The following is an 11,679-nucleotide window of genomic DNA, read 5'->3' on the forward strand; positions in this document are numbered from 1 at the left end:
GGCTCTGAGAGCTGGGTCGAACTGTTGACCTCCTGGGCGTGCGTCTTTGTGGGCTCTGGCAGTTGGGGGTCACGCTGGGTCGACTTGCATACTGCAAGGTCAGCCCCGACCGAGGTGCCAGGTCAGCCTCGATCGAGGCGCTGATGAGGATGAGTGGAAGAGAACTGTGTCTCTCTGTGTCTCACTGGGATGTAGCAGTTTGCTAGAGAGAGAGAGAGAGAGAGAGAGAGAGAGAGAGAGAGAGAGAGAGAGAGAGAGAGAGAGAGAGAGAGAGAGAGAGAGAGAATGCGACGTCTCAAAGCTCACTTCCTGAGGATTTTAAAGGTTAAACACGGCCCTACATCCTCACCACGTACAGTGCCCACGAGAGCAACACGTTAAAAACACCACCACTACGAACCACACTCAACACCTTCCCCCCACCCCACCTCACCTCTCTCTCTCTCTCTCTCTCTCTCTCTCTCTCTCTCTCTCTCTCTCTCTCTCTCTCTCTCTCTTTGACTGTGCCCCGCACCCCTCGGAGGTGCTCCATAGCCATCCATCCTTCCTTCCTTCCTTCCTTCCTTCCTTCTTTCCTTGGTACATCGCTTGCCGTTCGTTCTCTCCTTCCTCTCCATAACCCTTGGATGAGAAAGATATTTGAACTTCATGTCTAAGGATTCATACGGATGTCTGTTGTCAAGGAAACTGTCCTCACCCGCGTCTTGCATGTCTTTAATGGCATTATACATCTGCTGAATCAACCTAGGGAACCTAGAATGCTCAAGCTGGGGTCTTCCATGGAGTGCTGAAGCTTGAGTACTCAGGGTAGGTTTGCTCAAGCTGGGGTGCTCCACCTGAGGACCTGGGTTGCTTAATCTGCGTTGTTCAAGCTTGAGTTACTCATGCTGAGCTGGTCAAGCTGGGGTCTCCAACCTGATGACTTGATATACCCAGGCTGAGTTGTTCAAGCTGAGGACCCAGGCTGAGTTGTTCAAGCTGAGGACCCAGGCTGAGTTGTTCAAGCTGAGGACCCAGGCTGAGTTGTTCAAGCTGAGGACCCAGGCTGAGTTGTTCAAGCTGAGGACCCAGGCTGAGTTGTTCAAGCTGAGGACCCAGGCTGAGTTGTTCAAGCTGAGGACCCAGGCTGAGCTGGTCAAGCTGGAGGACTCATGCTGAGCTGGTCAAGCTGGGATGTTCAGTCTGGGGACCTGGGCTACTCAGGCTTGGATGTGTGAGCTCAGGTCCCCAAGCTGATGTTCATGGTTGATGAGGCTCAACCCGAGTAGATGTGGAGTAAATAGAGAGATAGATAGATAGATGAATAGAGAGAGAGAGAGAGAGAGAGAGAGAGAGAGAGAGAGAGAGAGAGAGAGAGAGAGAGAGAGAGAGAGAGAGAGAGAGGCTCCTCTCCCAAGGGGGCTTGGAGAGAATGAGAGAGGGAGTGTTGCGTCTGGTTCCTGGCAACACTTCCCGCCGCCTCTGACAGCAACACTGGACGGAAAGGACGTCGACCAAATATTCTGAGACACGCGACTGTGACTGTGGCTTACCGGCGCTTGTATTCGAATATTCGAATGTGACTGTGGCTTACCGGCGCTTGTATTCGAATATTCGAATGTGACTGTGGCTTACCGGCGCTTGTATTCGAATATTCGAATGTGACTGTGGCTTACCGGCGCTTGTATTCGAATATTCGAATGTGACTGTGGCTTACCGGCGCTTGTATTCGAATATTCGAATGTGACTGTGGCTTACCGGCGCTTGTATTCGAATATTCGAATGTGACTGTGGCTTACCGGCGCTTGTATTCGAATATTTGAATCAGCTCACACGTCATAAACAATCAATAAGCATAACTACTTGGAATCGAGGTAATCATATAGGCAGTTAAAGTGAGTAATAGGTCATCAATAGGGTATAAAGATTATAAGTGCTATAAGAGGTTCATTATACAAACATAATGAGCGAATATGATCATCCTATCAAATACGAATTTAGTCATTATTTATCATATAATTTTGCCAGAGGAATGGAGTATCTGTGATGTTGTTAAAACAAATTTTATACATTTTTTCTTACGTTTTCGAATATCATTGATTTAATGCCATCAGAATTACAGTCTTTCCTATGTGTATTTTCAACCACTAGTAAATGTCATTATAGCTTTTGTTCGTTACTTATATACATAAGAAAGGCTTGCAGAGACCCAAGAATATGTGTAGTCACCTATTTGTACTGTACGGGGAGGGAGTGCGTGTGATTACGTATTTGTAATTACCTAATTGTACTGTACGGAGAGGGAGTTGTACACTCGCGGGGGCCCCATGTCTTGAACAGTGTGTGTGTGTGTGTGTGTGTGTGTGTGTGTGTGCACGCAGGATGTATACCTCAGGGTTCAATACCTCTTCTCGAAAACGATAAACAATCAAAACTCGCAGTCTGAAAGAACGTTTTGGCACCTGTGGCCCAGACGTCTGGCCACTATATAAAGGAGACGCAAGGGGCTCTATGGTGTCAGAGACACGAGAGGTGACCTAGGGTGATGCTTAAGGCGAGCTGTGTGTCTTCATCACACCCACGACCTCTCGATCAAGACATAACGTTAGCAGGTGAAGGATGAGGCCCCCAGCGTTGGTGCCCCTGGCGGTAGTGATGATGTGGTTGATGACCTCCCCAGCCACGGGAGAGGCCATCGGTTGGGAGTTCATTCTATCGACCCTGACGCAGACAATCATTAGGTTCGTATCCTAAAACTTCTAAGTCATATATCTACCAAGTTATGTCTTCTAAATCAAATCGTTTCTCCTTGTAGCTTGTCTAAGGACCTACTCTCTTTGTTCTCGACAAACTTTCCAGTTCCCTGAAGGAGGGGCAGTGGGAGACGCCCGTCGAGTTCCTGGGTCATCCTTGCTTCTTCAGACTGATGCCCTTTAGGATGCTGGGCGAGTTCTTCACCACGGGAACGATCCTGTGTCCCTGGTGGACTTCTGCTACGGGCCAAGGTGAGACGCGGCCTCTGGCCACACACACACACACACACACACAAACAAGATAAAACGGAGAAATATGTACATTCAGCAGTACTGACTGCATAGCAGATGCTATCATCTTGGCCGTGATGGAGTCCTACATCCCATCATCTACTAGATCATTTCCTCCTCCTTTGTGGTTTGATCCCTCCCGCTCCGATGCCCACCGCTTTTGTTTCTGCTCCAAACATTTGGTTTGCACCTTGCAACCTCGCCCTCTGAACGATGAACAACCAAGAATCTCCAATTGTTTGTTGAGATGTTCTCCTCTCCATTTTCGCTACATGTCCATGATTCTTGCCATCATATTGCATTTCTTGTCCTAAATGCTGACCAACAGGTCATGAGATGGTTCGAGTACCACTTTAACTCTCCTGAGTTAGTGTATATGTGTGTGTGTGTGTGTGTGTGTGTGTGTGTGTGTGTGTGTGTGTGTGTGTGTGTGTGTGTGTGTGTGCGTTGATTGACAGAAGAAGGCAAAGACCCGAAAGATTTATCGAACAATACCAGATTCCACGTAAGCGCTGATGTTACAAACTCTTGTTGAACTCTTCCCGTAGCCACTGGCCGCAACCTCCGCGTCGTCTTCCACCAAACCGTCAAGGACTTCGTCAGGAAGGCGGAGGAAGAAGGCATCGACGTGACCAGGGAGGCTAAACGCTGGATAAAGACGAAGAGCGGGACCTCCAGTCGTTCATGAAGTCCCGGGCCAGGAACAGACAAAAGGCTCAGGAGACCTTGCACATCCATTCGCCGCCCAGTGACGACAAGGATGCGAAACCTTCGCTGCACATCCATTCCTCATCCAGTGAGGATGGTGAGGCATCACCTTCCCTACGCAGCCACTCGCCATCCAGCAGCGATGGAGGAGGAGAAGGAGGAGGAGGAGCCTCACCTTCCCAGGCGTCATCCACCGACGGTGGGGATCCATCCCCCTCTTTACCCACCCACACGCCATCTAGTGTTGCATCATCCACACACCACATCCACTCGCTACCCGGTAATGTGACACTTTCACTACATGAGAAACGCTGGTCATCCAGCGGTGCTACACATTCATCGCGTCAACACAAGCTATCCGGTAATGTTACACATTCATCGCATACATACACGTTATCCAGTAGTGTTACACATTCATCACATGAAATCAAGCCAGTCCACCAAGCTACTCATTCACTTGAACGTTCATCACAGAAACACACACCATCCAATCATTCTGCACATTCAACAGAAACTCAAAGTCTCTTAAATGATACGACTGATTACCTAATTTCAACGGAAACCTATAAACCAGACAGTAACACGACGAAGGAACCAGTTTGGAAACCAGTTTCTACAGAGGCACCTAAAGCTACAGAGGCACCAACTACAGAGGTGCTGACCGCTGCAGAAGAACCAGTTTCCACAAGAGCACGATCTACAGCCGAACCAGTTTCAACAGATGAACCAGCTACTACAGATAAACCATCTACTACTGCTGAACCAACTTCTATAGAAGAAGAACCAGCTTCTACAGATGAATCAGCTTCTGCAGAGGGAAGAGTTTCTGTAGATGAATCAACTACAGAGAAACCAACTTCTACAGATGAACCAACTTCTACAGAGAAACCAACTATTACAGAGGGACCAGCTTCTACAGTTGAACCAGCTTCTACAGAGGGAGCAAATTCTACAGGTAAACCAGCTTCTACAGATGAACCAACTTCTACAGAGAAACCAACTACTACAGAGGGACAAGCTTCTACAGTTGAACCTGCTTCTACAGAGAAACCATCTTCTACAGGTACACCAGCTTCTACAGGTAAACCAACTTCTACAGAGGGACCAACCTCTACAGAGGAACCAACTCCTACAGATAAACCAATTTCTACAGAGGGACCAAATTCTACAGATAAACCAACTTCTACAGAGGACCAAATTCTACAGATAAACCAACTTCTACAGAGGGACCAAATTCTACAGATAAACCAACATCTACAGATAAACCAACATCTACAGATAAACCAACTTCTACAGATGAACCAACTTCTACAGAGAAACCAACTATTACAGAGAGACAAGCTTCTACAGAGGGAGCAAATTCTACAGAGGAACCAACGTCTACAGACAAACCAACTTCTACAGAGGGACAAAATTCTACAGATAAACCAATTTCAACAGGTAAACCAGCTTCTACAGAAGAACCAACTTCTACAGAAAAAACACCTGCTACAGAGGGACCAACGTCTACAGAAAAACCAACTTCAACAGGTAAACCAACTTCTACAGAAGAACCGGATGCTACGGAGACATCAACCTCTACAGAAGAACCAGATGCTACAGAGACATTAGCCTCTACAGACGAAGGAAATGCTACAGAGACATCGCCCTCTACAGAAGAATTAAATGCTACAGAGACATCGCCCTCTACAGAAGACTTAGATGCTACAGAGACAGCAAGTACAGACATTCTAACTACAGAACCACCAACTACAGCGACACTGATAACAGAATCGCCAACTACAGCGACACTAACTACAGAATCGCCAACTACAGAGACGCTAACTACAGAATTACCAACTACAGAGACAACGTCTACGTAATCACCATCTACAGGGGCACCAATAGCAGAATCACCATCTACAGAGGCATCAACCTCTGTAGAGTCTTGAGCAAATAGTCCAATTGTATTTAGAACCGTAGGCCACTTTGATGATGGTTACGTGTTCTGTCCTATCCTACACTAATGCACTGTAGATTTTGTATTTTGTAGCCAAGATGAGAGTACAGAAGGGTTAGCACTGTCTCTCTATTGTAGAATATGACAAATGGAGAATATGTATATATATATATATATGTATCATATGTAATATCAGAACCGGGTTTTATTATCAGTTGATTTCACACAAGATAACCCTGATGTTTACTTATAGTCTAAGTGAACCAATCCTGATACTTACGTATAAGTAAGCTCCTCAAGTTAGACCAGTGCTGATGCTTACTTATATTCTAAGTGAGCTCCTTATCTTTCGCTACTTCCAGACGCTTACTTATGATTTAAGTGAGTACTTCAAATCTGACCATTTCCAGATGCTTTTATGAACAATGTGGGCTCGAACCCCGGTATTCCACTTCACCTCAGTGCTGTATGTACCAGCAGCCATAGCTGAATGCATACATTAAGATTTCAACAATAAAAGAATAATGAAAAAAAGCGAAAGTTCGTGTTTGTTCGAAAGTGTTTTAGCAAATGGTAATTTCTGTAAAGTAGGAATAAGGGGGATCCTACTTTTTGAGCCATTCTAGTCTACTTATCTTTTAAGTGAATGGCTGTAAAACGTAAGCTCATGTAATATAGAATGGTTAAGTAATGTCTCAGAACACATTAGCAGCGTGTCACACAGACACACACACACACACACACACACACACACACACACACACACAACGCTCTTACGGTATAACATGCCTTTTGCCTAGTGTGGTTGTAGACGGTTTTTGACGAGTCTGTGAGGAGACAGTGTGAGGGGGAAATCCCTCACGCTGAAGCTTCCAAGTACTGAGGGAGGACAGACTAGTCTTCTGGCAGGCCAGATTGGAGCGTCAACAGAATGGCAGGTGATGAGACGACAGGTCGTGGTGGGTCCCTGTGTGTCGTGCTGGGATGGAGAACGTGGAGACAGACGACAGGTCGTCTTGGGTCCCTGTGTGTCGTGCTGGGATGGAGAACGTGGAGACAGACGACAGGTCGTCTTGGGTCCCTGTGTGTCGTGCTGGGATGGAGAACGTGGAGACAGACGACAGGTCGTGGTGGGTCCCTGTGTGTTGTGCTGGTGAGGAGAACGTGACGACAGGCGAGGGGTCGGCTGCTGGTTGGCTGGCTGGTTTGCGGGTGTGGCGGAGGATCGTGGGTCTGGTTGCCTGATTGGCTGGAATGAGGATACGTAAGAGGCTTGCAGTTGGTTTATAAGTGGTTTATATCATTGGTAGCTCAACTCTGGGGGATCAAGGGTACAAGTGTTGAGCCAAGTAGAGTGAGTGGGAGGGTTTGACATCTCTATAGAGAGGCGTTGGGTATGCTGGTCAGACGTGAGGGGTCGGGGAGGTACGTGAGACGGCAGGTATGTGTGTGTGTTGATCAGGTCGTGATTTTGGGCTGTCAAGTCTTGTTTTAGGATATGTACTTTGTGTTGTCATTGTCTGTGAGCTGTGTGTTTATTTCTCATGCCATTGGCGTTGGTGTGAGTTGTAAGATGTCTGGTTTGTCACTTGGGGCCTGTGGCTTAAAGAGGGTCTGTTTGTGGAAAGGGCGAGTGGTCGTTCTGAAATGTTGCTTGTTTGATGTGCTCATTTTTGGCCACAGGTGACGGAGTTTGCGCTACATGTACTGTAGACTTCTAAGCTCAGAAAATGACCACATGTGTGTCACATAAATGGTGTTGATCTCTTCGTTTTCATCCATCATCACGAAACAGATACATCAATTGGTTTTAAATTGAATCTTATTAGATCAACGCATCAGTTTGGAAGCATTTTTCTGTCTGATTTTAAACAAGCGTGATGCACATCACCGGGAGGACGAGGGAAATGGAAAGTATAGAAAGTCAGTTGTTTTCATTATCATTTATTCCATAAGACAAGGATAGTTCTCATTGATCTACGGCCCTATAGTCACAATGGTTATGGAATATCAACTGTATAAGTATAACAATAGGACAAGAAAGGGGAAATAGTGACAGGTACGTTGCGTCATGGGATGAAGGGACACAGAATGGCATCTTAGTGGGGTTGTGGGAGGGAGGAGCAACAACAGAATCTTCGCTCCTGGTTGCTTGAAGTAGCTGGATCGGCCGGACGAGATGTGAGGAGGGAGGGCGGAGCGGCGCTACTGGTTGCCCAGGTATTCATTCACTTCCGCCTCCGTCACCACACCCCTGGCGGCAGCCTTACTGAGGAAGTCACGAATGGTTTTGTTGGCGATTCCAGATCGACTGCTCGAGTCAGCTTAGGGGGGAAAAAAAAAAAAAGCGAGGAGGTGGATGAGTTGTCACGGATGGGTGGTGGTACTCGCTTTTGCCTCTCTCTCACTTAATGACACACATACACACAACCTTCATTTCTCACTGTTATATTTATTTCGTCTAACCTGCGTATCTTACCTGTGCCTCTGATGTCAGTCCACCCGGTGCACCAGACCTCACCCTTATACCTTAGTTCGAGCTTCTTGAAGAAGGGGTGCATCACAAACGTGCAGTAGTGACCCAGAAGCTCAAATTCTGTATTTTCAAACAATCTGTGTATGTGTGTGAGACAGAGAGAGAACTATCGTTACTACCAGGTTAGGGAAACAAATGAAAATCTACGGTGATATGACAAAGGTAAAGATAGAGGCTTTAGATTCTCCCACTTTGGAAAAGAGAGAAGAGTGACGGGTGACCTGATCACACAATCTTTAAGTTCTTGAGAGAGATCGAAGAACTGGACAGTGGAAAGTACTTTGAGAGATGTAGGGACGGAGGAATGAACGAATGGGCGATACGTGGAATTAATTAAGGAACTTTGAAATAAGACCATAAAGGAATACATTTATAGTATAAGACTGGTGGATAAATGGAACACATCGACTGAGGAAACAGTTAATGCAGACACCATACATAAACTGAACAGGTTGTATGATAGCAGAGAGTGTTCAAGAGATGAGGACCTCACCTGGGTAAAACTCCCTCACTCCCTCCCCGGTACAAATAGATAAGTACACTGTTCTTAGAAATCAATGGTATACTGACATGTTTCCAAGCTTCTCCACAAGGCCCGGAAGAAGCTTCTCCCAGTACTGTGCCTCGCACTGTGGTGCCGACAGGACCAACAAGGTTGCCACGAGCGACGCACTAAGCAACATTCCGGTGCGCATCCTGGCGGCTTTCTGTGGTGGAAGAAACGACAAGAAGAACAGCAACATAAGAAAACGGCGAATGGTTTCCCTGGGAAGACAAATCTTGTGTGCACACTCGAGCAAACAATGTATATCAACACCTTTCTCTGTAGACTAGGAGCAAACAATCCTCTCACCTGGTGTTCTGTAGCGCCTGTGTTTGACTCGACGCAGCCTCGCCTCCCATTTAAACCCCACTCTCGTGACGTCAGCAAGAAGTGCCAGATATGTACTCAGGCAAATCATAAACATTAGATCAGCCTTGGATGTTCTCTCTCCCTGGTGACTGAACTCTGTCAACTGCTTCTCTCTATGGCTGCCTTGTCTCTCAGCATACACAAACACCCAGAAAGTACGGCGTAGGAATCGATTTACTTATTGAGAACCGAAAGTGTCGTCCAAGTAAGGCGCCATGACGGATTTTCCCCAAACCTGTTTTGTGACGTCAAAATCCACGAATTCTTACCTTTGTGTCTTTCGTGTAACCATTCCAGTTGCTGGTTCAGACACAAGCCATTCCTTCCCTCTTTTTCCCCATTCGACCTTTCTATAGTGTGACCTACGCATTCCCTTGCATGGGGCATAGCCTTTGATATGATGGCTGGTGAAGTAGCTTCACTTTTCCTTTTTTTGGTCCAAGATCACTATATAGGAACAAATATAATGAGCCAAAGAATATCTTCAACATGTACTACAAAAATGAATCCCAGAATGATGTGGGTGAAAATGGAAGTAGCAAATACGAAAGGTGGGGGATTGCTGTTAGATTTGAACCTGTAGACGATAGGAGTGAGGTGAAGAGTTGGGTGTTTTGGATGGAGCTGAGTGAGGTGGCAGTTGAGGTTATAAGTGAGTGGTATGAGTTACCCAGCGCGAATGATAATGGGGAACATCTTGTGGAGTTGAGCTGTAATGGGACTGGTGTTGAGAAGCACCAGTTAAGGGAGCAAGTCTTGAACACACACACACACACACACACACACACACACACCACACATGCCTCCTTGATCTGTGGTACATTGTATCTACAGCATTTCATGTAGGAAGTTTAATTCTAGAGTTTATGTAGAATGGTATATATGGCAGATACTGAGACAAGATCATACGACCTTGGGTTGGAGGTCAAGACATAAATACAACAGGTTTATATCTTTTCATTTCCATATTTCCATCATTTAGCCCACGTCTTAATGCCATTTCCCCAGTGCTTGCGGAGAAAGTTCTCGTTTGAGGAGGAAGCTGGTGCTTGAGGAGGAGTGAGGAAGAGGAGGCTGCGGCTTGGAGGAGGAGGAGGAGGAGGAGGGGGAGGAAGTTGGCGCTTGAGGAAGGAGGGGGGAAGAAGTTAGTGGTGGTGGGGGAGGATGCATGCCAACTGTCACACAAGGGCCCGTACCGTTACTAATGCCTGTAACACTCCCCCCTCCCCCCCACCGTTAGGCGGTGTGACCCGCGCGCTGGAGGACGTGCAGCGTCCAGTGGCCTGCACAGCACACCCACCCCAACCCCTAACCCCTTCACCACCACCACCTCCTCCCTGGTGCAGCTGGGAACAGCTGTACGAGCCCGGCAAGTCGAATGAGAACTCTCTCTCTCTCTCTCTCTCTCTCTCTCTCTCTCTCTCCGAACATCCACTTCAAGGCTTCACCGTCCGCTTCTGTGAAGATTGGTTTTCCTACTTCGTTCGTGTGCGCCGTATTGGCCGGGGGGTTCAACCTCCAGCTCTACTGATGTGGCTGTCTGTCTGTCTGTCTGGCCGTGACGTATCAGACGTCAAGCATTATTCCCGGAACCAGATGCACAGCCACTCCCTCTATCCATCCATCTATCTATCTATCTATCTATCTATCTATCTATCTACTTGTGAGTGAGCATCTGTGTATCTATTCACTTTAGCTGTTCTGTTTGTCTGTTTCCACTTGATTTTTCATCTGTATTATCTATCCCTATTCTTCCTTTTATCTATCACTCTAATCCCCAGGCGTGTCATTCCACCTATGGTAATGCGGCTTTCCCAGACTAAGACAAGGTCGCGACCATCTATAAAATACAGCTCCTCCCCCACTCACCGCTCCTCCCCACCCACCACAAGATGGAGACGGGATAGTAAACTAGAAGGGTCCTCCCCACCCACCACTATAGATGGAGACAGGATAGTAAAGTAGAAGGCTCCTCCCCACTCACCACTATAGATGGAGACAAGATACTAAAGCAGAAGGCTCCTCCTTCACCTAACATCACCCTATCCTTCTTCTTTCATTAAGATATTGTTCTAACTGTTAGTCACAAGACATGATAATATTCACTGGGACAATATCTCGTTGGGCTTTCACTTTGATTCTTGAAGGGGGCGAATGACCTGGATGACATGGTGGAATCTGTGAGAAGAGAGAGAGAGAGAGAGAGAGAGAGAGAGAGAGAGAGAGAGAGAGAGAGAGAGAGAGAGAGGTGCGTGCATTGCCCTGGCACGTATGACACCGGGAGAACACCCGCTCGATACCCTTTCATATATATATATATATATATATATATATATATATATATATATATATATATATATATATATATATATATATATATATATATATCATTAAAAATGTCTCCTTTTTTTAAAGGTGTTGTATTTTTGTGTGTGTATATGCGTTTTTTGTATGGTAAATAAGATCTTTCATTAGATAACGTGCGAAGGAGTGAATGCATCTTCTGTTGTGAGTTGTGATCATATGTTGTTCAGTGACAGTTGTCCTGCTTGGGGAAAAC

The 11,679-nt window shown here is 46.4% G+C and overlaps 2 protein-coding genes across 2 annotated transcripts; one reads left to right on the forward strand and one right to left on the reverse strand.

Moving 5' to 3' along the window:
* The first annotated feature begins 2,580 nt into the window (after window positions 1-2,580).
* Window positions 2,581-5,865, forward strand: LOC139759919 (uncharacterized). Its single transcript, XM_071682539.1, has 3 exons — window positions 2,581-2,720; window positions 2,839-2,984; window positions 3,572-5,865. Exon 3 carries the CDS (start codon window positions 3,708-3,710, stop codon window positions 5,340-5,342), a length of 1,635 nt encoding a protein of 544 aa, XP_071538640.1. The 5' UTR covers window positions 2,581-2,720; window positions 2,839-2,984; window positions 3,572-3,707; the 3' UTR covers window positions 5,343-5,865.
* A 1,733-nt stretch (window positions 5,866-7,598) lies between these two features.
* On the reverse strand, window positions 7,599-8,943 carry LOC139759920 (anti-lipopolysaccharide factor-like). Its single transcript, XM_071682540.1, has 3 exons — window positions 8,777-8,943; window positions 8,150-8,283; window positions 7,599-7,994 (listed from the first exon to the last, which is right to left on the reverse strand). Exons 1-3 carry the CDS (start codon window positions 8,899-8,901, stop codon window positions 7,876-7,878), a joined length of 378 nt encoding a protein of 125 aa, XP_071538641.1. The 5' UTR covers window positions 8,902-8,943; the 3' UTR covers window positions 7,599-7,875.
* Window positions 8,944-11,679: the final 2,736 nt, after the last annotated feature.

This window comes from Panulirus ornatus, chromosome 34, assembly GCF_036320965.1.
Source record: "Panulirus ornatus isolate Po-2019 chromosome 34, ASM3632096v1, whole genome shotgun sequence".
NCBI lineage: Eukaryota > Metazoa > Arthropoda > Malacostraca > Decapoda > Palinuridae > Panulirus > Panulirus ornatus.

Bases quoted from the DNA above. Each gene is read 5' to 3' on its own strand.
- LOC139759920 (XM_071682540.1), bottom strand. From the start codon at position 8,901: ATGCGCACCGGAATGTTGCTTAGTGCGTCGCTCGTGGCAACCTTGTTG. The intron at 8,284-8,776 runs GTCAGTATACCA...ACACATACACAG, and splicing joins GTGGAGAAGCTTGGAAACAT to ATTGTTTGAAAATACAGAAT. The intron at 7,995-8,149 runs GTAAGATACGCA...TTCCCCCCTAAG, and splicing joins GACTGACATCAGAGGCACAG to CTGACTCGAGCAGTCGATCT.
- LOC139759919 (XM_071682539.1), top strand. From the start codon at position 3,708: ATGAAGTCCCGGGCCAGGAACAGACAAAAGGCTCAGGAGACCTTGCAC.